Source organism: Mauremys reevesii, linkage group 9 (genome assembly GCF_016161935.1).
Source record: "Mauremys reevesii isolate NIE-2019 linkage group 9, ASM1616193v1, whole genome shotgun sequence".
Lineage (NCBI taxonomy): Eukaryota > Metazoa > Chordata > Testudines > Geoemydidae > Mauremys > Mauremys reevesii.
Window position 1 is genome coordinate 102,746,550 of NC_052631.1, and position 22,279 is coordinate 102,768,828.

General features: G+C 58.7%; 1 protein-coding gene across 3 annotated transcripts in view; it reads left to right on the top strand.

The window, feature by feature from the left end:
• The first annotated feature begins 6,103 nt into the window (after window positions 1-6,103).
• Window positions 6,104-22,279, top strand: part of MED12 (mediator complex subunit 12) — a 68,639-nt gene continuing 52,463 nt past the window's right edge. For 2 of the 3 annotated variants that reach the window (XM_039488443.1, XM_039488444.1), the window contains exons 1-16: window positions 6,324-6,422; window positions 8,767-8,871; window positions 9,827-10,018; window positions 11,320-11,479; window positions 12,972-13,147; window positions 13,336-13,446; window positions 13,983-14,237; window positions 15,696-15,842; window positions 16,232-16,331; window positions 16,695-16,831; window positions 17,889-18,020; window positions 18,517-18,643; window positions 19,057-19,286; window positions 19,725-19,805; window positions 21,090-21,263; window positions 21,619-21,763. In XM_039488443.1, the coding sequence (XP_039344377.1) occupies window positions 6,324-6,422; window positions 8,767-8,871; window positions 9,827-10,018; window positions 11,320-11,479; window positions 12,972-13,147; window positions 13,336-13,446; window positions 13,983-14,237; window positions 15,696-15,842; window positions 16,232-16,331; window positions 16,695-16,831; window positions 17,889-18,020; window positions 18,517-18,643; window positions 19,057-19,286; window positions 19,725-19,805; window positions 21,090-21,263; window positions 21,619-21,763 (2,371 nt within the window). Of the gene's footprint in view, window positions 6,423-8,766; window positions 8,872-9,826; window positions 10,019-11,319; window positions 11,480-12,971; window positions 13,148-13,335; window positions 13,447-13,982; window positions 14,238-15,695; window positions 15,843-16,231; window positions 16,332-16,694; window positions 16,832-17,888; window positions 18,021-18,516; window positions 18,644-19,056; window positions 19,287-19,724; window positions 19,806-21,089; window positions 21,264-21,618; window positions 21,764-22,279 lie in introns of all 3 variants that reach the window. The other variant, XM_039488442.1, reaches the window with a different exon arrangement.

A 22,279-nucleotide genomic window follows, 5' to 3' on the forward strand; every position in this document is an offset into this window, starting at 1 on the left:
CACCTAAGCCCCAGCTGCACAGGTCTAGGAAGTTCCCCTCCCCAGTGGTGTAGCCAGGTTCTAACATCAGGGGGCGCGAACACGTAAAAAAAGATGCCAGCCAACATATCCAATTACTAATCAGGTAGTTCTATAACAGGCTATAACAGGCTGCCCTGGACCCCATCACCCCCTGAAGCACAAGGTAGGGGTAGGCACCACCATGTTGTGCAACAAATACTTGACAAAATGACTGGACTTAGTGATGGACAATGCGGGCAGGTGGGTATTATGTCATTCAATCATTCAACCCATAAAATTGCACATTTTGCCTCAGTGAAATTAAATATCCAGAGAATTACTGGGCCTGTGATGATGATGATGACCAGGGCTTGCTCACCTGTGGCTCCCCCTCCCTGTGCTGTGGAGGCACAGCCAGGCAGGCACCGCTGCGGCGAGAGCTCCCAGCATTGCAACGCGGGGACCCCCAAAGCACACGGCCTGGGGCCCAAACATTGGTGGAGCTGGGCCCAGCTTCAGGATTATTGGTGGGGCCTGGGCCCCACGGGCCCATAGAACTCGCCGCCTATGTCCCTGAGTGCTTGCTGACAGGGCAGTGCTAGGTCTTGGCAGCCCTGGGGGATAGACACAGCGCGTGCTTCACTCTACAGTCAAGGGATACGCCCTGTGAGCTGCAGCCCAGCCTGCAGAGAGTATCTATGCAAAGCTTGCCAGGCCCCATCATGGCAGGGGAGTTCATGTCGGGGGGCAGTGTAGGCAGCTGAAGTGCAGCCTGATCTGGCAGCCGGACTGGAAAGGCACCAGCAGCAGCATGGGCTGCCCCAGTGCTGGAGCACGGGCTGGAGCACGGGCCGCCCCAGGACAGGACCACGGGCTGGACCATGGGCTGCCCCAGTGCTGGAGCACGGGCTGGACCATGGGCCGCCCCAGAGCTGGACCACGGGCTGAAGCATGGGCCGCCTCAGGGCAGGACCACAGGCTGCCCCAGGACAGGACCATGGGCCGTCCCAGAGCTGGAGCACGGGCTGGACCATGGGCCGCCCCAGAGCTGGACCACGGGCTGAAGCATGGGCCGCCTCAGGGCAGGACCACAGGCTGCCCCAGGACAGGACCATGGGCTGCCCCAGAGCTGGAGCACGGGCTGGACCATGGGCTGCCCCAGAGCTGGAGCACGGGCCGCCCCAGGGTAGGACCACAGGCTGCCCCAGGACAGGACCATGGGCCGCCCCAGAGCTGGAGCATGGGCCGCCCCAGAGCTGGAGCATGGGCCGCCCCAGAGCTGGAGCACGGGCCGCCCCAGGACAGGACCATGGACCGCCCCAGAGCTGGAGCACGGGCCGCCCCAGGGTAGGACCATGGGCTGCCCCAGAGCTGGAGCACGGGCCGCCCCAGAGCGGGACCACGTGCCGCCCCAGGATAGGACCATGGGCTGGAGCACGGACTGCCCAGAGCGGGACCACGGGCTGCCCCTAGGGTTGCCAACTTTCCATTTGCAGAAAACCAAACACCCTTGTCCCACCCACTTCCCTGAGGCCCCGCCCCTGCTCACTTCATCCCTCTCCCTCCATTGCTCACTCTCCCCCACCCTTGCTCATTTTCACCAGGCTGGGGCAGGGGGTTGGGGTGTGAGAAGGTGTGAGGGCTCTGGCTGGGGGTGCAGGCTCTGGGGTGGGGCCAGACGTGAGGGGTTTGGGGTGCAGGAGGGCTCCGCGAGGGGGTGTGGGGCCAGACGTGAGAGGGGTTGGGGTGCAGGAGGGCTCCGCGAGGGGTGTGGGGCCAGACGTGAGGGGTGGGGGTGCAGGAGGGCCCGCGAGGGGTGTGGGCCAGACGTGAGGGGTGGGGGTGCAGGAGGGCTCCGAGGGGTGGGGCCAGACGTGAGGGGTTGGGGGTGCAGGAGGGGGCTCCGCGAGGTGTGGGGCCAGACGTGAGGGGTTGGGGTGCAGGAGGGCCCGCGAGGGGTGTGGGGCCAGACGTGAGGGGTTGGGGTGCAGGAGGGCCCGCGAGGTGTGGGGCCAGACGTGAGGGGTTTGGGGGTGCAGGAGGGCTCCGCGAGGGGTGGGGCCAGACGTGAGGGGTGGGGTGCAGGAGGGGGCTCCAGGGGGTGGGGCCAGACGTGAGGGGTGGGGTGCAGGAGGTGGGGCCAGACGTGAGGGGTGGGGTGCAGGAGGGGCTCCGCGAGGTGTGGGGCCAGACGTGAGGGGTTTGGGGTGCAGGAGGGGGCTCGCGAGGGGTGTGGGGCCAGACGTGAGGGGTTGGGGTGCAGGAGGGGGCTCCGCGAGGGGTGGGGCCAGACGTGAGGGGTTGGGGGTGCAGGAGGGCTCCGCGAGGGGTGGGGCCAGACGTGAGGGGGTGGGGTGCAGGAGGGCTCCGCGAGGGGTGTGGGGCCAGACGTGAGGGGTTGGGGGTGCAGGAGGGCTCCGCGGGGTGGGGCCAGACGTGAGGGGTGGGGGTGCAGGAGGGGGCTCCGCGAGGGGTGTGGGGCCAGACGTGAGGGGTTGGGGTGCAGGAGGGGGCTCCGCGGGGGTGTGTGGGGCCAGACGTGAGGGGTTGGGGATGCAGGAGGGGCTCCGGGGGTGTGGGGCCAGACGTGAGGGGTTGGGGGTGCAGGAGGGGCTCCGCGAGGGGTGGGGCCAGACGTGAGGGGTTTGGGGTGCAGGAGGGCTCCGCGAGGGGTGTGGGGCCAGACGTGAGGGGTTGGGGTGCAGGAGGGCCCGCGAGGGGTGTGGGGCCAGACGTGAGGGGTTGGGGGTGCAGGAGGCTCCGCGAGGGTGGGGGCCAGACGTGAGGGGTGGGGGTGCAGGAGGGGCTCCGCGAGGGGGTGGGGCCAGACGTGAGGGGTGGGGTGCAGGAGGGCTCCGCGAGGGGTGGGGCCAGACGTGAGGGGTGGGGTGCTGGAGGGGGCTCCGCGGGGGTGTGTGGGGCCAGACGTGAGGGGTTGGGGTGCAGGAGGGCTCCGCGAGGGGGTGGGGCCAGACGTGAGGGGTTTGGGGTGCAGGAGGGGCTCCGAGGGGTGTGGGGCCAGACGTGAGGGGTTTGGGGTGCAGGAGGGCTCCGCGAGGGGGTGGGGCCAGACGTGAGGGGTTTGGGGTGCAGGAGGGCTCCGCGAGGGGGTGGGGCCAGACGTGAGGGGTTTGGGGTGCAGGAGGGCTCCGCGAGGGGTGGGGCCAGACGTGAGGGGTTTGGGGTGCAGGAGGGCTCCGCGAGGGGGTGCGGGGCCAGACGTGAGGGGTTTGGGGTGCAGGAGGGGGCTCCGCGATGGGGTGCGGGGCCAGACGTGAGGGGTTTGGGGTGCAGGAGGGGGCTCCGCGAGGGGGTGTGGGGCCAGACGTGAGGGGGTGGGGGTGCAGGAGGGGGCTCCGCGAGGGGGTGTGGGGCCAGACGTGAGGGGGTGGGGGTGCAGGAGGGGGCTCCGCGAGGGGTGGGGCCAGACGTGAGGGGTTTGGGGTGCAGGAGGGCTCCGCGAGGGGTGGGGCCAGACGTGAGGGGTTTGGGGTGCAGGAGGGCTCCGAGGGGGTGGGGCCAGACGTGAGGGGTTTGGGGTGCAGGAGGGCTCCGAGGGGTGTGGGGCCAGACGTGAGGGGTTTGGGGTGCAGGAGGGCTCCGCGAGGGGGTGGGGCCAGACGTGAGGGGTTGGGGTGCAGGAGGGTGCGGGGCCAGACGTGAGGGGTTTGGGGTGCAGGAGGGTGGGGCCAGACGTGAGGGGTTGGGGTGCAGGAGGGGTGGGGCCAGACGTGAGGGGTTTGGGGTGCAGGAGGGCCCGCGAGGGGTGGGGCCAGACGTGAGGGGTTGGGGTGCAGGAGGGTGGGGCCAGACGTGAGGGGTTGGGGTGCAGGAGGGGGCTCCGCGAGGGGTGGGGCCAGACGTGAGGGGTTGGGGTGCAGGAGGGGGCTCCGCGAGGGTGGGGCCAGACGTGAGGGGTTTGGGGTGCAGGAGGGGTGGGGCCAGACGTGAGGGGTTGGGGTGCAGGAGGGCTCCGTGAGGTGGGGCCAGACGTGAGGGGTTGGGGTGCAGGAGGGGCTCCGCGAGGGGTGGGGCCAGACGTGAGGGGTTTGGGGTGCAGGAGGGTGGGGCCAGACGTGAGGGGTTGGGGTGCAGGAGGGTGGGGCCAGACGTGAGGGGTTGGGGTGCAGGAGGGGGCTCCGCGAGGGGCGGGCCAGACGTGAGGGGTTTGGGGTGCAGGAGGGTGGGGCCAGACGTGAGGGGTTGGGGTGCAGGAGGGTGGGGCCAGACGTGAGGGGTTGGGGTGCAGGAGGGGGCTCCGCGAGGGGGTGGGGCCAGACGTGAGGGGTTTGGGGTGCAGGAGGGGTGGGGCCAGACGTGAGGGGTTGGGGTGCAGGAGGGCTCCGCGAGGGGGTGGGGTGCAGGAGGGGGCTCCGCGAGGGGTGGGGCCAGACGTGAGGGGTTGGGGTGCAGGAGGGGCTCCGCGAGGGGGCGGGCCAGACGTGAGGGGTTGGGGTGCAGGAGGGGGCTCCGCGAGGGGGCGGGCCAGACGTGAGGGGTTTGGGGTGCAGGAGGGCTCCGCGAGGGGTGGGGCCAGACGTGAGGGGGTGGGGTGCAGGAGGGGGCTCCGCGAGGGGGTGGGGCCAGACGTGAGGGGTTTGGGGTGCAGGAGGGTGGGGCCAGACGTGAGGGGTTGGGGTGCAGGAGGGTGGGGCCAGACGTGAGGGGTTGGGGTGCAGGAGGGGGCTCCGCGAGGGGGCGGGCCAGACGGTGAGGGGTTTGGGGTGCAGGAGGGTGGGGCCAGACGTGAGGGGTTTGGGGTGCAGGAGGGTGGGGCCAGACGTGAGGGGTTGGGGTGCAGGAGGGGCCGCGTGAGGGGGTGGGGTGCAGGAGGGCTCCGCGAGGGGGTGGGGCCAGACGTGAGGGGTTGGGGTGCAGGAGGGGCTCCGCGAGGGGGTGGGGTGCAGGAGGGGGTGCAGGAGGGTGGGGCCAGACGTGAGGGGTTGGGGGTGCAGGAGGGGTGGGGCCAGACGTGAGGGGTTGGGGGTGCAGGAGGGGGCTCCGCGAGGGGGGGTGGGGGTGCAGGAGGGCTCCGCGAGGGGTGCAGGAGGGTGGGGCCAGACGTGAGGGGTTTGGGGTGCAGGAGGGTGGGGCCAGACGTGAGGGGGTTGGGGTGCAGGAGGGGGCTCCGCGAGGGGGGGGTGGGGTGCAGGAGGGGGCTCCGCGAGGGGGGGTGGGGGTGCAGGAGGGGGCTCCGCGAGGGGGGGTGGGGGTGCAGGAGGGGGCTCCGCGAGGGGGGGGGGGGCCAGACGTGAGGGGGTGGGGGTGCAGGCGGGGGCTGCTGGACCCTCCCCCTGGCTCCTGGCCAATGGGAGCTGCGGAGCCGGTGCTGGGTGGGCGGGGCAGGGCGCGGGCCCGGGGGCCGGGGGAGATGCCGGCAGGTCCCTGCTCCGCCCACCGGCCTGCGAACCGCCCGCTCAACGCTGAGCTCCGGGCAACGCCCGGTCGGACGGTGGGAGAGACGGGTCACGTGGGGCGAGGCAGGGCGGGCCGGGCACGAGGCTGCCTAGGCGGGGAAACGAGCGCTGGTCCGCTCGGCAATTTCCGTGAGTGCCGGGTGCCGGCTCGGGAAGCTCCGACCCCTGTCGGCAGTTTCCGTAAGTGCCGGCTGCCGGCTCGGGAAGTTCCGACGTCGCTCGGCAGTTTCCGTGAGTGTCTGGTGCCGGCTCGGGAAGCTCCGGCCCCGGTCGGACATTTGCGTAAGTGCCGGGTGCCAGCTCGGGAAGCTCCGACATCGCTCGGCAGTTTCCGTGAGTGCCGGGTGCCGGCTCGGGAAGCTCCGACCCCACTCGGCAGTTTCCGTGAGTGCCGGGTGCCGGCTCGGGAAGCTCCGACCCCTGTCGGCAGTTTCCGTAAGTGCCGGCTGCCGGCTCGGGAAGTTCCGACGTCGCTCGGCAGTTTCCGTGTGTCTGGTGCCGGCTCGGGAGGTCCCGGTCGGACATTTGCGTAAGTGCCGGGTGCCAGCTCACATCGCTCGGCAGTTTCCGTGAGTGCCGGGTGCCGGCTCGGGAAGCAGTGCCGGCTGCCAGCTCGGGAAGCTCCGACATCGCTCGGCAGTTTCCGTGAGTGCCGGGTGCCGGCTCGGGAAGCTCCGACCCCACTCGGCAGTTTCCGTGAGTGCCGGGTGCCAGCTCGGGAAGCTCCGACATCGCTCGGCAGTTTCCGTGAGTGCCGGGTGCCGGCTCGGGAAGCTCCGACCCCACTCGGCAGTTTCCGTGAGTGCCGGGTGATGGTTCGGGCCCACTCGGCTGGTTCCGCCGTTCCTTGTTGTGGCCCGGCCGTGTCTCTCCCCCAGCCTCGCCGGCCCCGCCACCCCCCCGGCGATGGCGGCCTTCGGGATCCTGAGCTACGAGCACCGGCCCCTGAAGCGGCCGCGCCTGGGGCCGCCCGACGTCTACCCGCAGGACCCCAAGCAGAAGGAGGTGCGGGTCGGGGCCCCGCTGGAGGGAGCCGGGCTGGGCCGGGGGCGTGACCGGGCCTGGGGGACCCGGGGGTGCGGTGTGGGGGATGGGCCCCGTCGCTGAGGGGTCCTGCCCTGCGGGGTGTGGGGGGATGGGCCCCGTCGCTGAGGGGTCCTGCCCTGCGGGGTGTGGGGGGATGGGCCCCGTCGCTGAGGGGTCCTGCCCCAGGGGTGCGGTGTGGGGGGATGGGCCCCGTCGCTGAGGGGTCCTGCCCTGGGGGGTGTGGGGGGATGGGCCCCGTCGCTGAGGGGTCCTGCCCGGGGGGGGGTGGGGATGGGCCCCGTCGCTGAGGGGTCCTGTCCCTGCGGGGTGTGGGGATGGGCCCTGTCGCTGAGGGGTCCTGCCCTGCGGGGTGTGGGGATGGGCCCTGTCGCTGAGGGGTCCTGCCGTGCGCGGTGTGGGGATGGGCCCTGTCGCTGAGGGGTCCTGCCCTGGGGTTTGTGGGGATGGGCCCCGTCGCTGCGGGGTCCTGGCCTGTGGGGTGTGGGGGGATGGGCCCCGTCGCTGAGGGGTCCTGCTCTGGGGTTGTGGGGATGGGCCCTGTCGCTGAGGGGTCCTGCCCTGCGGGTGTGGGGGGATGGGCCCCGTCGCTGAGGGGTCCTGCCCTGTGGGGTGTGAGGGGATGGGCCCCGTCGCTGAGGGGTCCTGCCCTCGGGGGTGTGGGGATGGGCCCCGTCGCTGAGGGGTCCTGCCGTGCGGGTGTGGGGATGGGCCCTGTCGCTGAGGGATCCTGCCGTGGGGATGGGCCCGTCGCTGAGGGGTCCTGCCGCGCGGGTGTGGGGGATGGGGCTGAGGGGTCCTGCCCTGGGGGTGTGGGGATGGGCCCCGTCGCTGAGGGGTCCTGCTCTGGGGGTTGTGGGGGAATGGGCCCCGTCGCTGAGGGGTCCTGCCCTGGCGGGTGTGGGGATGGCCCCGTCGCTGAGGGGTCCTGCCCTGGGGGTGTGGGGATGGGCCCCCGCTGAGGGGTCCTGCCCTGGGGTGTGGGGATGGGCCCGTCGCTGAGGGGTCCTGCCCTGGGGTTGTGGGGATGGGCCCCGTCGCTGAGGGGTCCTGCCCTGCGGGTGTGGGGGTATGGGCCCCGTCGCTGAGGGGTCTTGCCCTGCGGGATGTGGGGGGATGGGCCCCGTCGCTGAGGGGTCCTGCCCTGCGGGGTGTGGGGGGATGGGCCCCGTCGCTGAGGGGTCCTGCCCTGGGGGGTGTGGGGGGATGGGCCCCGTCGCTGAGGGGTCCTGCCCTGCGGGGTGTGGGGGGATGGGCCCCGTCGCTGAGGGGTCCTGCCCTGCGGGGTGTGGGGGGATGGGCCCCGTCGCTGAGGGGTCCTGCCCTGGGGGTGTGGGGGGATGGGCCCCGTCGCTGAGGGGTCCTGCCCTGGGGGTGTGGGGATGGGCCCCGTGGCTGAGGGGTCCTGCCCTGGGGTTGTGGGGATGGGCCCCGGCGCGGAGGGGTCCTGCCCTGGGGGGTGTGGGGGGATGGGCCCCGTCGCTGAGGGGTCCTGCCCTGCGGGGTGTGGGGGGATGGGCCCCGTCGCTGAGGGGTCCTGCCCTGGGGGTTGTGGGGGGATGGGCCCCGTCGCTGAGGGGTCCTGCCCTGTGGGGTGTGGGGGGATGGGCCCCGTCGCTGAGGGGTCCTGCTCTGGGGGTTGTGGGGGGATGGGCCCCGTCGCTGAGGGGTCCTGCCCTGTGGCATGTGGGGGGATGGGCCCCGTCGCTGAGGGGTCCTGCCCTGCGGGGTGTGGGGGGATGGGCCCCGTCGCTGAGGGGTCCTGCCCTGCGGGGTGTGGGGGGATGGGCTCCGTCGCTGAGGGGTCCTGCCCTGCGGGGTGTGGGGGGATGGGCTCCATCACTGAGGGGTCCTGCCCCAGGGTTGCGGTGTGGGGGGATGGGCCCCATCGCTGAGGGGTCCTGCCCCAGGGGTGTGGTGTGGGGGGATGGGCCCCGTCGCTGAGGGGTCCTGCCCCAGGGGGTGTGGTGGGATGGGCCCTGTCTCTGAGCAGTTCTGTCCCCAGGAGTTGTGGGGGATGAGCCCCGTTGCTGAGAGGTCCTGCCCCCCGAGTGGTGTCTGCCCACAGGGAGGTGTCAGGATGAGCCCTATTGCTGAGGGGATCCTGTCCCTGTGGAGATCAGCGGATGAGGCTGGGAAGTTGCCCTCCCTCAGTGAGGGCTGTGGCAGGGACCAGTAGGGGAGGATAACCTCCTTTCTCTCGTTGTCTAGTCCCGTGTCTCCAGGCTGGGCTACCGGGGGAGCTGCATGGCTTGTGTACAGATGCACTGGCATGCAGCATTCCCTTACTCCTTCTCTTGCACAGGATGAGCTCACCGCTTTAAATGTGAAGCAGGGTTTCAATAATCAGCCAGCAGTCTCTGGAGATGAACATGGTACTGCCAAAAATGTCAACTTTAATCCAGCTAAGGTGAGATCCCTGCAGGGCTTTGGGGGCCGAGTCCCTCTTCCTAGGGTTCCCGGGGTAGGCCTTGTTCTTAACAATTTCTTCACCCAGACTGGTGATGATTAGTGTGGTGGTTCTAGATCCTGGCCACAGCCAAGGTCTTTGGGATAGGAGTTCTAGGGTGGACAGGTTTACACTCTTGTGATGATCTGGCCTGTCACTTTCCCAAGGCTACACTCTAGGAGTGTCTATTCTCCTTTGTGGTGGTGGGCTGCTGTGTTCCCAACCTTGGTGGGAGAGTAGGCTGCTCAGCTCCTGACCCACAGTGTCAGTGATGTGGTGGCAGAGCTTTATCCACAGCTGTTGATAACTAGTACCTAGGTGCCCCATCCTGACAGATCACTGGCTCACACATGAGCTGCAAATTAAGTAGGAGGTTAGAACATCGGTATTGGCTTGATGCAGGGACATTGCTGTGGTGAATAAGAAGTTGTATGTTTGGAAGACAGACTTCTCTGTTGGTGCAAACACAAAGCTGGAAGTCATGAGATGCCTGTGCCTCAGTTTGGCCTCCTGTACAATATGTTAGTGCTCACCAGGCCTCCCTCCCACTGATATCCTCGGATGGAAGGCCATCAGGAAGTGCCAAGTGTTGGGTACTTCTGCCAAAGAACTAGAGACATTCATTCCAGCAGTGCTAAAGCCAGGCTATTTTAGCGCTGCAATTCAGAAGTTCCCTTATTGAGGTATTCTCAGTCCTGCCGCAGATGGTCTTCTTGTTGATTGAAGCAAAGGGAGCCATTTGCTGTTTTTGGTGATTGGGTTTTGGAAGTTCATGCTAATGAGACTTTGGGGATAATAGCAAATGTATGTAACTAATTAATTAAGCCAAGCCTCTCCCAGAGACTGACAAGGGGTTAGTGTGTTGCTCACAGACCCCAGTTCTGTGAGAGGCTTCTTACCCTCTTCTCTTTTTCAGATTAGTTCAAATTTTAGCAGCATTATTGCAGAGAAGCTGCGCCTCAACACGCTGCCTGACACGGGAAGACGGAAACCTCAGGTGAACCAGAAGGATAACTTCTGGCTGGTGACGGCACGCTCTCAGAGTGCCATAAACAACTGGTTCACAGATCTGTCTGGAACTAAGCCCCTGACTCACCTGGCTAAAAAGGTATGTTGCAGGTGAGGCTGCCAAGAAAGGTAGAACATGTCCTGCCTGAGCTCTTCCCTCACCTGGTTTTGTGGGTATTGTCTATTTTTGAGGACTGCAATGGAGGTTTTGCGGTTAGAAGAGGTTTGTTCTCTCTCCACATCAGATTGGTTATAGTTCTCAGAATGTGTGTCCAGAACTCATGTTGGGCTACCTGTGTCCTCCACAGCAGTAAAGCTAAGGTTCCCAGTTATTCAGAGATGAGGCTAAACTTTGTCTCATGGTATGTAGAGCTTGAATGTTTCATTTGAATTTTGATTGCTTTTAAGGGAACTGCTTCTGCCTAACTTTATTGGCCTCATGCTTAGATGAGGGTAGTTCATGCTGCTATGGTGTTTTCAAGTTCTCAAAGATTGTAGTGGGATTGTCTAGCGATAACTAGCTGAATGACTTCCCACACTCCTGTGTCTGTGGCAGCCTTCTTACAGGGAAGGGCTCTGTATTGGCCTGGTGGAGAGCTGGTTAAGAAGAGCATTTACATTTCTGTGCTCCAGGAGCTAGGCCTTGATGCTACCATAGTGGAGCTGGAATGATGAATTCTCTCAGGGCTGGATGAGGAAAGAAAGCTCCGTCTTCTGTAGAGGTGGGGCTATAAACAGGGTGCTTGTGAGCCTGGCAGTGGTTGTGGGGAAGCTTAGTTCCTATTGTAGCAACAGAGTGTATAATGTAGAGGCTAGAGCAGAGGTAGTCAATTTATTTTTTGTCAAGGTCCAAATTTCTTAGTCCAGGTATAATTAAGGTCCAAACTCCAGAGAAAATAATAAAACAACAACAATGATAATAATAAATAAAAAAAAAATTTCGGGGTCCATTCAAAAGCATCTGGTGGTCTGAATTTGGCCCATGGTCTGACTATTGACTACCTCTGGGCTAGAGTTTGCCAGGTCCTGGAGTTCAGGGCCCCTGCGAGTAAAAGTCAGTTTTCACAGGCTGTTAGTGTGTCTTTTGTACTTACACACTTCTTGACTCGTTATCCACTCTTCCCTTAAGAACTGTGTTTATGATAGACCTGCCTCTTTGCAGTGCCTTTCCTCAGTTTCCTGCTTCATTTCTCATGTGTTGAACTGCAGCTCTGGTACTGTTGCCTGCTGACCCAGGAAAATGTTCTTTATGTTGTAACTGCCCTGATGAAATGGTACAAGGTGCGATACTTAGTTTGTGCATGGTTGTCCAGGCACAAGGGTGGTAGTGGGTGTTACTCTGGGGTGATTCCTTTCTGGATCCTCAGAAGCTAGCTTTTCCCTTTTTCTGTTCTGTTCTAGGTACCCATCTTTAGTAAGAAGGAAGAGGTCTTTGGTTACTTGGCAAAATACACTGTTCCAGTGATGAGAGCAGCCTGGCTGATCAAAATGACTTGCGCCTACTATGCTGCCATCACAGAAACTAAGGTGAAAAAACGGCACGTCATTGATCCCTTTATTGGTAAGTGCCTTGAGTGGACTTTTGGCCTTTTCCCTACCAGGCAACCTCCTCGATAGAATAGTAGTCATTAAGGATGAAAAAGATCTATTTGGCCACATCTGCCCTAGCCGGGAGGCTATATGCAGTGTATGCAGCCAGGATGTGTCCCAGGATGTTAGAGAGACAAGGTGGGTGAGGTGACCTGAAGAAGAGCTCTCTTTGGCTCAAAAGCTTGTCTCTCTCACCAACAAAAGTTGTCCCAATAAAATATATTACCTCACCCACCTTATCTTTCTAGCCAGGAGGGGGCAGCACAGGCTTCCTTCTACTGGATCATGACTGCTGTTTTCATCCTTCTAGTTACATCCCAGGCAATGGGGCTTCAACCTGTTCCCTTGGACAACAGACAAATACATCTTCCTGAGAACGAATATTTTCTGACAGTCTTTCACAGTTCACTCTCATGACTTCTCCTTACACCCTGTGTGTTCCTCCCCTGAACAACCCCATTCCCTCCTTGGTGTTTACACCTTTCACATATTTGTGGACTCTTATATCTGCCCTTAGGTGTGTCTTAGCCAAGCTAGACAGATTTCTCCCAAAATGTATTAGCTGCATTTCCCCCGCAGAATCTCATTCTGTTATTTCCTGCATGTTTCCAGCCTCGCTGGGCCTCTTTGGATCATGGCTCTGGCCTCTGTGGAGTTCCAGGATCCTTCCAATTAGCAGCATACGGGAAAGCCTGTCTGTTGTGGTTTATACTGCTGCCCATCACAATAGTATCTGAGCACTTTCCACTTTAAAGAAATAGCAAGAGGGACTTCATGAAGTCTCTGCTCCTCTCTCTTTCTGGGACAAAGACTACACTCTAGCTTTTTTTATTTTATTGGGTTGGTTGATTAATATGTTTATTTACATAGTTTTGTTTTATTTAATCTGCTGATCTCCTCTGGAAGTTTTTTCCACAGCTCAACCCCTTCAAACATGCTTTATTCCCAGCTCTCACCTGTCTTGTCCTGGGCTTTGTGATCTGAATCATCCCAGAGGAGCCAAAATATCTTGACAGTTCATGGAATGAAATTTGGGCTTAATGTAGCTGGAACATACTTTATTAATTGCTTTGAAGATTAAGACCAAGGCCTTGAACATGTTGCTGACCCCATCTCTCAGATCACTAATGGGGATGCTACATCAGGCTGTCCTGACCCTGTCCCCTCCTGTTTCCCTCCATCCCATTGCTCTTGCCAGATCTTCAACAAAGACGTTTAAGGAATCTTCCTTCCTAGCGAACTGCTGTCCTGTATTTTGTGTATTAAAGACCTGCTTTAAAATGCAGTTCAGAATTTGTCCCTTGTTCTCCACCTTTCCCTGGAACCCACAGGTGTATCTCTTTCCTTGTGATTTTTCTTCCATCACAGGAACTCTTTGACTCTCCCTCTCCCTGCCTGGATCAGCCCTCTCCCATTCCTCTTCCTGCTTACCTACTCCCTGATGACTGTCTGCTTCGTTCCAGAGTGGACACAGATCATCACCAAATACCTGTCAGAGCAGCTGCAGAAGATTTCTGAGTTCTATAGGCAGCTCTCTGGGCAGGGTTGTGGTTCACCATCTGGGCCCATGCCGCAGGAAGTGGAGCACGCTTTGAAACAATGGGACTACAATGAGAAACTGGCTATGTTCATGTTCCAGGTGAGGTGTTGAAGGGAGCTGCTGGCTGGGGTGGGGTTTGCAAGGGATACTCTAGGCTCAGAAGTAATTTGTTTTTGCAGAATGTATTCCATCCCTGAGTCCCTGGGTGGCCCAGCAGGAGGAATAGGGGTAGAATAGCTCCAGGATGCTTTTCCTTTGGTCCTCTCACTCTGTCTGTCTGTCTCCAGGACGGGATGCTGGACAGACACGAATTCCTTACCTGGGTGCTTGAATGCTTTGAGAAGATACGGCCAGGAGAAGATGAATTGTTGAAATTGCTCTTACCTCTGCTGCTGCGGGTGAGCTTCAGGAGAGAATTACTTCCTCCAACACGGCTATGGGGAACGCAAGCCACCTTGCACTAGCCTGGGATGTTTCCCCAGCTGAGTGCCATCCCCCCTACATTAGCCACCAGCTATCAGAAGGGAATGCTGCTTATCCCACTACTTTCTGCTACTGCAGGGGGTTTTGTTCCAGCTCCTTGTCCCTGCCTTACCTGTAACAGCTGGACTCTTGATGGTAGTAGTGTGTTCATTGGATGGAACTGAATAGACGTGGCGTTTCTCTTCTGCTCTCATGGCTGGTTCCAGCTAGACCCCCAAGCTCCTGAGAAGGCAGGGACTGGGTGCATTGAGATCAATGGAGATGTTGCCCATGGTGCTCTGTGAATCTCACTGGTGCTTAAGCAACATTGTGATGACATTTTTCCCAAGGGTTCCCTTTGCTTCGGGCGAGGCTGTGGCCCTATCCATGAGGCATGACTGCACAGCATTGTGCTCTGGGGACTGCTCTAGTGTTGCTTGGAACTGGGATGGTTTTTCTTTCTTCCTCACAGTACTCTGGAGAGTTCGTGCAGTCTGCATACCTGTCCAGGCGCTTGGCCTACTTCTGTACCCGCAGGCTTGCCATGCAGCTGGACGGCACGGGTGGGCACCTGCCCCACATCCTATCCGCACAGACGGGAGCTGCCCTCCCTTCAACACCCGCCCCTCAACCGGCTGCAGGAAATCCTCCCCCTAGTCCCTTCAGTGACTTGCTGCTCTGTCCCCAACACCGCCCGGTGGTATTTGGGCTCAGCTGTATTCTACAGGTAGGGTTTTGCTGGGTTAATATCAGTGGTGAAGGAGGCTGGAGCTCTGATGGGTCAACAGAAGACATTCTGGTTAAAATATTAGTATGATGCAAAATCAGCATAGTACATACTAGAAACTATCTGGCTGATAGAACGGGGAATCATCACCAAAAGAGTGTGTTTCTAGTTGGATCCCACAGACATCCATTGTTGGCCCAACACTATCTAATATTTTTGTCAGTGATCATTCCTGGTAAACTTCGTAGATGACACAGATTAGTTGAGATGGTAAATAATGATGATGGGTCCCTGGGCGCAATATGCAGTTTAATATGGCAAAATACAAGGTCTTGCATCTGGGATTGCAGAATGTAGGTCACAGTTGAAGGATGAGGGACTTTGTTCTGGAAAGCAGGACTTGGAAAAGGACTTAAAGATAGGACTTAATATAGGCCTAGGGAGGTGGTGTTACCTCTCTATATAGCATTGGTAAGTCCATTACTGGGATGCTTTATCCTCTTCTGGTGCCCACACTTTAAAAAGGTTGTTGAAAAACTGGAAGCGGTTTAGAGACAAGCCATAGTGATTAGAAGAGTGGAAAGCCTGCCTTGCAGTGAGTGACTGAAGGAGGTCAGACTTTTTAGCTTACTGAAAAGTATGTTAAAAGAAAGGTGTCTTGATCATGGTCTATCAGTATCTACCTGCATGTGGGGAAGATTTCTGATAGCAGATGGCTCTTTCATCTAGCAGACAAAGGCAGAACAAGATGCAATGACTGGAAGTTGCATCTTGATAAATTCAAACTGCAAGTCTGGCATAAATTAACCATTGGAACAAGTTAGCTAGGGATGTGGTAGATTGTCCATCACTTGGAGTCCTTATATCAAGGCTTGTTGTCTTTCTAAAAGACCAACTGAATCAGAAGTCCTGGGCTTGGTGCGGAAATCCCTTGGTGAAATACTCTGTCCTGTATTATGTGGGGTGTCTGACTATGGAATCTGTGTAGCAACGGATAAGAAACCCTGGGGCTCCAGGATTTGGGCTACATGTATCCCCCATCACGCTTCTGATTTATTTGCTAGTGAGTCCTTTCTGTGTCATTAATGTAACTTGCATGGCCGGGCTAACCAGGGAAATTCACGTGGTGTTATTGTGGGTCTTTATGAGCTGCATGCACCAACTTCTTACTAGCCTAAGGCAATTTGGAGTTTTGGCCTTGGCTACTTAAACGTGTCTAGTCTAAGTAAGCCAATGCAGTAAATGCTGGGTAGCTTCCTGCGTGGAGAGAGGGCACCTCTGTACCCGAGCACACTCTCCAGCCTCGAAGCTCTTTCAGATGGGAGCCTATTCATAGGTGTGGTGGGGCTGAGGCTGGGGAGTATCTGTACAATCTGGGAACAGCCCTGCAGAGTGCGCTTGGACCCAGGAGTCAGGCTTGGATATGCTTAGTGCTTTTGCTTTGGCTGTCTGCTGCAGAGTATCATCCTGTGCTGCCCAAGTGCTCTGGTCTGGCATTACTCCTTGACTGACAGCAGGATAAAGACTGGCTCTCCACTGGACCATCTGCCTATTGCCCCCTCCAACCTGCCCATGCCTGGGGGGAACTCGGCCTTCACCCAGCAGGTGAGCAGCTTTCAAAGGAGGGAGTGTTGGGGGCCCAGAATGTTAGCCGTACCCCAGTCCATTCAGGCTTATCTCTCCATATTAAGCAACAGCACCTCTGGCTGTGCTCCTGCTACTGCTGAGCCTGAGCGGCTGAGGCACTGAGAGATGCAGGAGGCCTCTCCCTCCTTTGTGCTGCAAGCAGGGCACCCATGGACCTGGGGAATGGGTAGAATCTCTTCTCTTGTGCCTGAGGCAGCCAGTGCCCCACTTGGGGATGGGCGGCGTCTCTCTCGCCTTGTGCCTCAGGCAGGGCAGCTGGCATTCCCTGGGTTCTGCTGGCAGCTCTCTGTGCTGCAAGTTTATTCTGGCCACCCTTGCATGTGTTTATGGAATTCCTTTGCCTTTAGGTTCGGGCGAAGCTCCGTGAGATTGAGCAGCAGATAAAGGAGCGTGGCCAGGCTGTTGAGGTCCGCTGGTCATTTGACAAGTGCCAGGAAACCACTGCAGGTAACTTACTGCAGTATCTGCAGTCTCTTCTCCCTGTCCCTAGCATCAGATGTGTTAGTCTGAGCCAGTGCCCTAAGGAGCTTCATGTCCAGTCATCCTCTCTTTGGCTTGTCTCTTGGCCACATTTCTGCTCGTTTGACCACAGTGAGGAGAATGCAGATGGTTCTTGCTCTTTCCCAGGCTCAGAGCCCTGTGGGGATCAGGCCCACACCCCACCCTCAACCACAGGTTGTGTCTCCTGTCGTCCGTGCTCTGAGCTCGCAGAGATTTGGGGCTTTGCCTCCAGTGTTCTGAGGTCTGTGATACCAGTTGCCCAAATGCTTGCTCATGCACACTGCCCTTTCCTTCCCTGTCCTGCTCCAGGGTTCACTATCGGCCGGGTTCTGCACACTTTGGAAGTTCTGGACAGTCACAGCTTTGAGAGATCTGACTTCAGCAACTCTTTGGATTCCCTGTACAACAGGATATTTGGGCTGGGACCAAGCAAAGACAGTCATGAGGTGGGTGATGGGCCACACTGGTGATGCCCTGTGCTGGTGCAGGTGCTAGTTTGGGGGGGTTGTTCTCTTTCAGGTTTATGTCCAGCTGGCACCATGAGGGAACTAGCTACTTGGGTGGTGCATGAAAAGTGGCCCATTGCAGACAAGACATTGGAACTCTATTGAAGGGGGTGTCTGTGCAGCCCTGGGTTAGGGAGAGAGCCCATGTAGAGAAAGGGAGGTGTGCATTGTGAGAGCCTATGGTAAGGGCTGCCTGTATTTCTGAGGGAGGGGAAGCCTGTGCAGGCATGGGGGAGGTGGTGTCTGGAGCTGCTGAGTAGCATTCCGTACAGCTGACAATGACTGTCCTGAGCAGAGGCACAGCCCCAGCCCTCTGTGAAATGGGAATTGCCTTTGACGAGGGGGTGGTTTCTTTGATCTGTAAAAACATGCTGTATAACTACACGAAAACCAAATGTTAAACAACCCATCCAGGAAATGACAACCCATGCTAATACTGGGGGGAGGCTGTGCAGGGAGCTTCCAAGGACATGACTTTGGTCCTGCTGGATTCAGGGCCACAGGCTGCTCTTTGGGATCCAGGAGCTGCTAGGTCATGCTCTTTTTCCACAACTGAGCATGGAAAGTAGCATGTCTTGGATAGCTGGGACCCAAACGACTAGAGGTTTGGAGGTCAGTCAGTCAGTATCAGCACCCATAAGCAAACTGGGATCCAGGTCAGTCTCTGAAGGGCTGGGGTAATGTGCTTGGTGAGCTTGGACCCAGCCTGACCCCAAAAAGGAGGAATTCCATGAAGAAAGCCCTGCTTTGGGATTTCCCAGGGGTGTGTGGTGCAGTTCCCCCTCTGTGTGGTCTGCATGAAGCGTGGAAACCCCGCTTCAGACTCTGGCTTGGTGTGTGTTCTGTGTGTACTGGGAAGAGAGGAGTAGAGCAGATTCCAGCCTGGTTGGCTTCCTGCTGATCACCTTCCTTTGTGTCCTGACTGCCTGTGCCCACAGGAGCGGTTGAACTCTTACCTGTGGTTCAGTGCTTTACCATCATGCCTGTGTTCTGACAGATCTCCCCAGATGATGACGCAGTGGTGGCCTTGCTGTGTGAGTGGGCTGTGAGCTGTAAGCGCTCTGGCCGCCACAGGGCTATGGTTGTGGCTAAACTGCTGGAAAAACGGCAAGCGGAGATAGAGGCCGAGGTGAGTCCTTGTCCCTGCTGGACCCTGGAAGTCTTTGAAAAGCAGCTAATAGTTGGAACGAGAACAGTAGTTGCTGGGTTGGTCGCTGGGGTTAAAGCAAGCGTGACCTTCTCCAAAGAAGAGCTCTCCCATAACTATGTAGTGAGGTTGTGTCTCCAGAACTGATAGGTGGAAGCCTGCTAGCTGAATACTGGAGGCCAAAGGCCCCTTGGTGCTAGTGCCTTTGGCATGAACATTTACTTTGACCAATAGTAGGCCAGAGACCACCCCACTGTATGGGACTGCTCTGTGTGTCTCTCGGGTTCTCTGGAGCACAGATACAGAAGCACTAGGTCTCCTCAGAGGCTGTGCATAGTGGGTTATGGGACGGTTCCGTGGGACTGGCTTTCTCCTATGGGGGGAGGTTCTCTCTGAAAAGACAATGTCTGTCTTTGGGAGTGGGGGACACTGAGTTTCTCCTCCTTGCAGCAGCCTGTATTCATGTCTCTCTCTCCAGAGATGTGGGGACTCTGAAGTTGTGGATGAGAAAGGCTCCATCTCCTCAGGTTCCCTCTCAGCAGCCAGCACGCCTGTCTTCCAGGACGTCCTCATGCAGTTCCTCGACACTCAGGCTCCTGTGCTAAGTACGTAACAAGAACTCGCTAATGTCCAGCCTTCCCTCTCCCTTGAGCCCTGGACATACCCAAGAGTCTCACTTGGACTCTGGAGAGGAGGGGATGCAGCCCGGAGGGCAAGACATTAGGAAGGGATGAGGAAATGTAACTGCTGCTGAGACTAACTGGAGAGGAGCTCAAGCATTTAGTTGCTGCCTCTGCTAGCTGTGTGCTCTGGCCTTGATCCCCACTGTGGTTTCCTAGCCCTGCCTTGAATCCTGCCGGGTGGTTGCGAGGCCTCTAGAAAACTCTACCTCTAGCCCTGCAAAAGGACATCCCTGGGTTAGATATTGGGCAGGTGGCCAGTGTTGCTCAGAGCAATGCTGGAGGGAGGACTCTGGTAGCGCTACCTGCTCCTTCATGTGCTGTTGCTGTGCCTCCAGCGGACCCAGGGAATGAAAGTGAGAAGGTGGAGTTCTTCAACCTGGTGCTGCTGTTCTGTGAGCTGATTCGACATGACGTCTTCTCTCACAACATCTATATGTGCACACTCATCTCCCGGGGTGACCTGGCCATGGACTCGCATGGGCCCCGCCCTCCCTCGCCCTTTGATGACCCCGCCGAGGAGCATGACAGAAAGGAGGGGATGGGCAACAGTGGCATCAAGCTGGAGGTAAGGAGCACCGGCTCTCATGGCCCCTTCCCAAGTGCTCCTTCCTGAGTGTCCTTACGTCCTGGACTTGTCCCCTGCAAAGTACCTGCACTTGCCACCTGCCTCCCTCCCCCAAGGCTAATCCTATCAAACTTCAGCCCGAAGGTGAAGGGTTAAATTCTAAGCTGCTGAAAAGGGCCTGTGGCATGGAGAAGGCTCTGGAGCCATGATGCTATCGCTCATGCCGTGCAGCCCAGCTCTAATAAGACAGCATGTAATAAGCTACTCAGGGTTTGAAAACCAAAGGGGCATTAACCGTGTGGCTGGCACAGGCACTGCCAGAGGGGGGCTCATTCTGCCTGGGCTGTAGGCTGGACAATGCCGTGGGGAAACTCTGAGGTGCACACGTTTCCTAGTGCAGCGTGGAGAATTAATGGCTCCCCTTGTTTATGGCCCCAGGACACCGGCCTCTCGGAGTCCATGGATATTGATCATAGCTCCAGCGTACTGTTTGATGACATGGAGAAGACTGATTTCTCGGTAAGTTCCTGTTTTCCTCTCCTACCTGGTGCTCGGTGAGTAGCTCAGGTATGCTTTGTTGGGCACTTTGCCAATGTGGAGGTGCATCAACTTGCTGCTGGGTATATTCTGTCCTCTATGGAGTTGAAGAGCCTGGCCAAAAGGGCTTGTGTCTTGCGGATGGTTGGGGCTGTATGGTAGACACAACTTGCCTGTGAATGCTCTTGAGTAGAGTGGTACAGAGCATGTAAGCAGGCCAGGATCCAGCTGTGGAACCAGGTGTGCCATTCCATGAATTTCCTCCTTGGTAGGGTTGACACCACCCCAGGAGCTAGGGAGTGAGGCCAGTTGCTTGTCACTTGGAATGGTGAGGGAACAGGAGGTGAGAGTGACATTCCTGAGAGGCAGTGCAGGGTATGGAGGGTGAAAGTGGCGAAAGGATGGTGACATTGAGACACTTGCTTACCTGGGATAATAGATGTGGTCCAGTGGCTCTGCAGCCTTGGGCAAGTCACTTCACCTCTCTGCCTTAGTTTGTGTGTTTCTTAGCTTGTTGTGGGGAGTTGCTCGTTCATGTTCGCAGAGCACGTTGAGTGAAGATGCGCAGTAAGAGCTAAGAATGATTGCTGTTGAAACCTCCGGGAAATTTCTTTTTTCCAGCCATTGCTATCTTTCAAGGTGTGTACTGGACACCTGTGGTGTCTGCGGCTGCACTGCCCCCCAGGAGGCCTTTTGCCTTAATCTTGGCTCTTGTGGAGTGTTGGCATCAGAATCATAGCCTCTAATTCCTAACTTTCTGTTGCTTGTTCTCAGTCCAAGGCGTACCAGGAAGCTGTACTCATGTGCAGATTGGGGAGGAGGATCTGGTACCTGGGCTGGGAGCAGTGTCCTGAGCCAGGGCCGGCTTTAGGCCAATTCCCCCGAATAGGGCCTCACGCCTAAGGGGGCTCCATGCCCTAAAGAAGAGCACCTAACTTAGGTGCCTTTTTAACTTTTACTCACCAGTGGCAGTCTGGGTCTTCGGCGGCACTTCAGCAGCGGGTCCTTCACTCACTCTGGGTCTTTGGTGGCACTTTGGCGGCAGGGCCTTCAGTGCCGCAGAAGACCCGGAGCGAGTGAAGGACCTGCCGCCGGGTATTTGAATTGGGCCCCGCACTTCCTAAAGCCGTCCCTGTCCTGAGGGGAGGGTGCTGTCCCTGTGCTTTGCCCTCCTTATCAGCTGTGGGCTGGAATAGCCTTATGGGCTGCTTTCAGTACCATTGGTGTGTGGCCACGTACCACAGCAATCTTGTCTTCTCTCCCTAGATGTTCTCTCCTCCAATGCACTGTGAGTCTAAGGCCAGCCCTTCCCCTGAGAAACCAGACCCTGAGAAGGACGCAAAGCCTCTGCTAAAGGAAAAGGCTGCAGAAGGAACACTAGCATCCCTGTACGACCAGCCCCGACACATCCAGTATGCCACACACTTTCCTATCCCTCAGGTATGAGAACTGTGCCTACTTTCCCCCACCCCGCTCACTCAGGTATCACACCTGGGCTCACGCCACCCTCCCATCGTGAGACCTGCACATTTCCTTGCTGCTGCTCCACCCAAGCATGGGACTCCTGACGCTTTGCAGCCTGAGCACTGAAAGAGAAAGGAGCATGGCCATGCATGCCTTGAATGCTGGGGGCAGTTGTCTTTGAGTGGGCGCCTGGGGTGGCTCTTTGCTTCCCCATTCCCCAGGGTCATCTCCCAGCTGCACTTTCCCTCTCCTCTTAGAGACCCATGTCTGATGAGACAATTGGCATCTAGCCTGAAAGCAGCTAATGCAGTTGTCTCCCTTTGGCTCCCAGGAGGAATCATGCAGTCACGAATGTAACCAGCGGCTGGTGGTTCTGTTTGGGGTTGGGAAACAGCGAGATGATGCCCGACATACCATCAAGAAGATAACCAAAGACATTCTGAAGGTGTTAAACAGGAAGAGCACAGCGGAGACAGGTTAGTGCAGCCTGGGCCCGCCCTGCCCCAGGAAGGTGTTCCTTTCCAGCTGGTCGGGTCCCTTGGGAGACCTGCACACAGGGGACACTGAGTGTGCAAGGGAAGCAGCGATACTGACTAGACACAGTGTGCTGTCACACAGGAAACCTGCTGAAAAATGTTAATTAGCACAGCTGCCCTGAAGCCAATGGAGCTACATTGATTTATACCAGGTGGAGATTTGGTCTGTTCCACTTTTCTGTAATCTCTGTCAGTCCAGGGCTTCTTAGAGGTGCCTTGTAACAACAGCAGACACCAGTGTTTTTAAGTTGAGGATGCTCCTTTAAAGGAGAGATGAGATGCTCTTGAAACTGAGCCAAGGGATTTTGAGGCTGAGACCTGGTGAGAGTGGCTAGTCTCCCAAGGGAAGCTCCTACATTGGGGCAGTTAAACTGCGACTGGTCAGAGCCCTGGAGAGACTAGCTAACTCATTTGGGATGGATTAGATACGTCACCATTCCTGACCATCACTCTTAA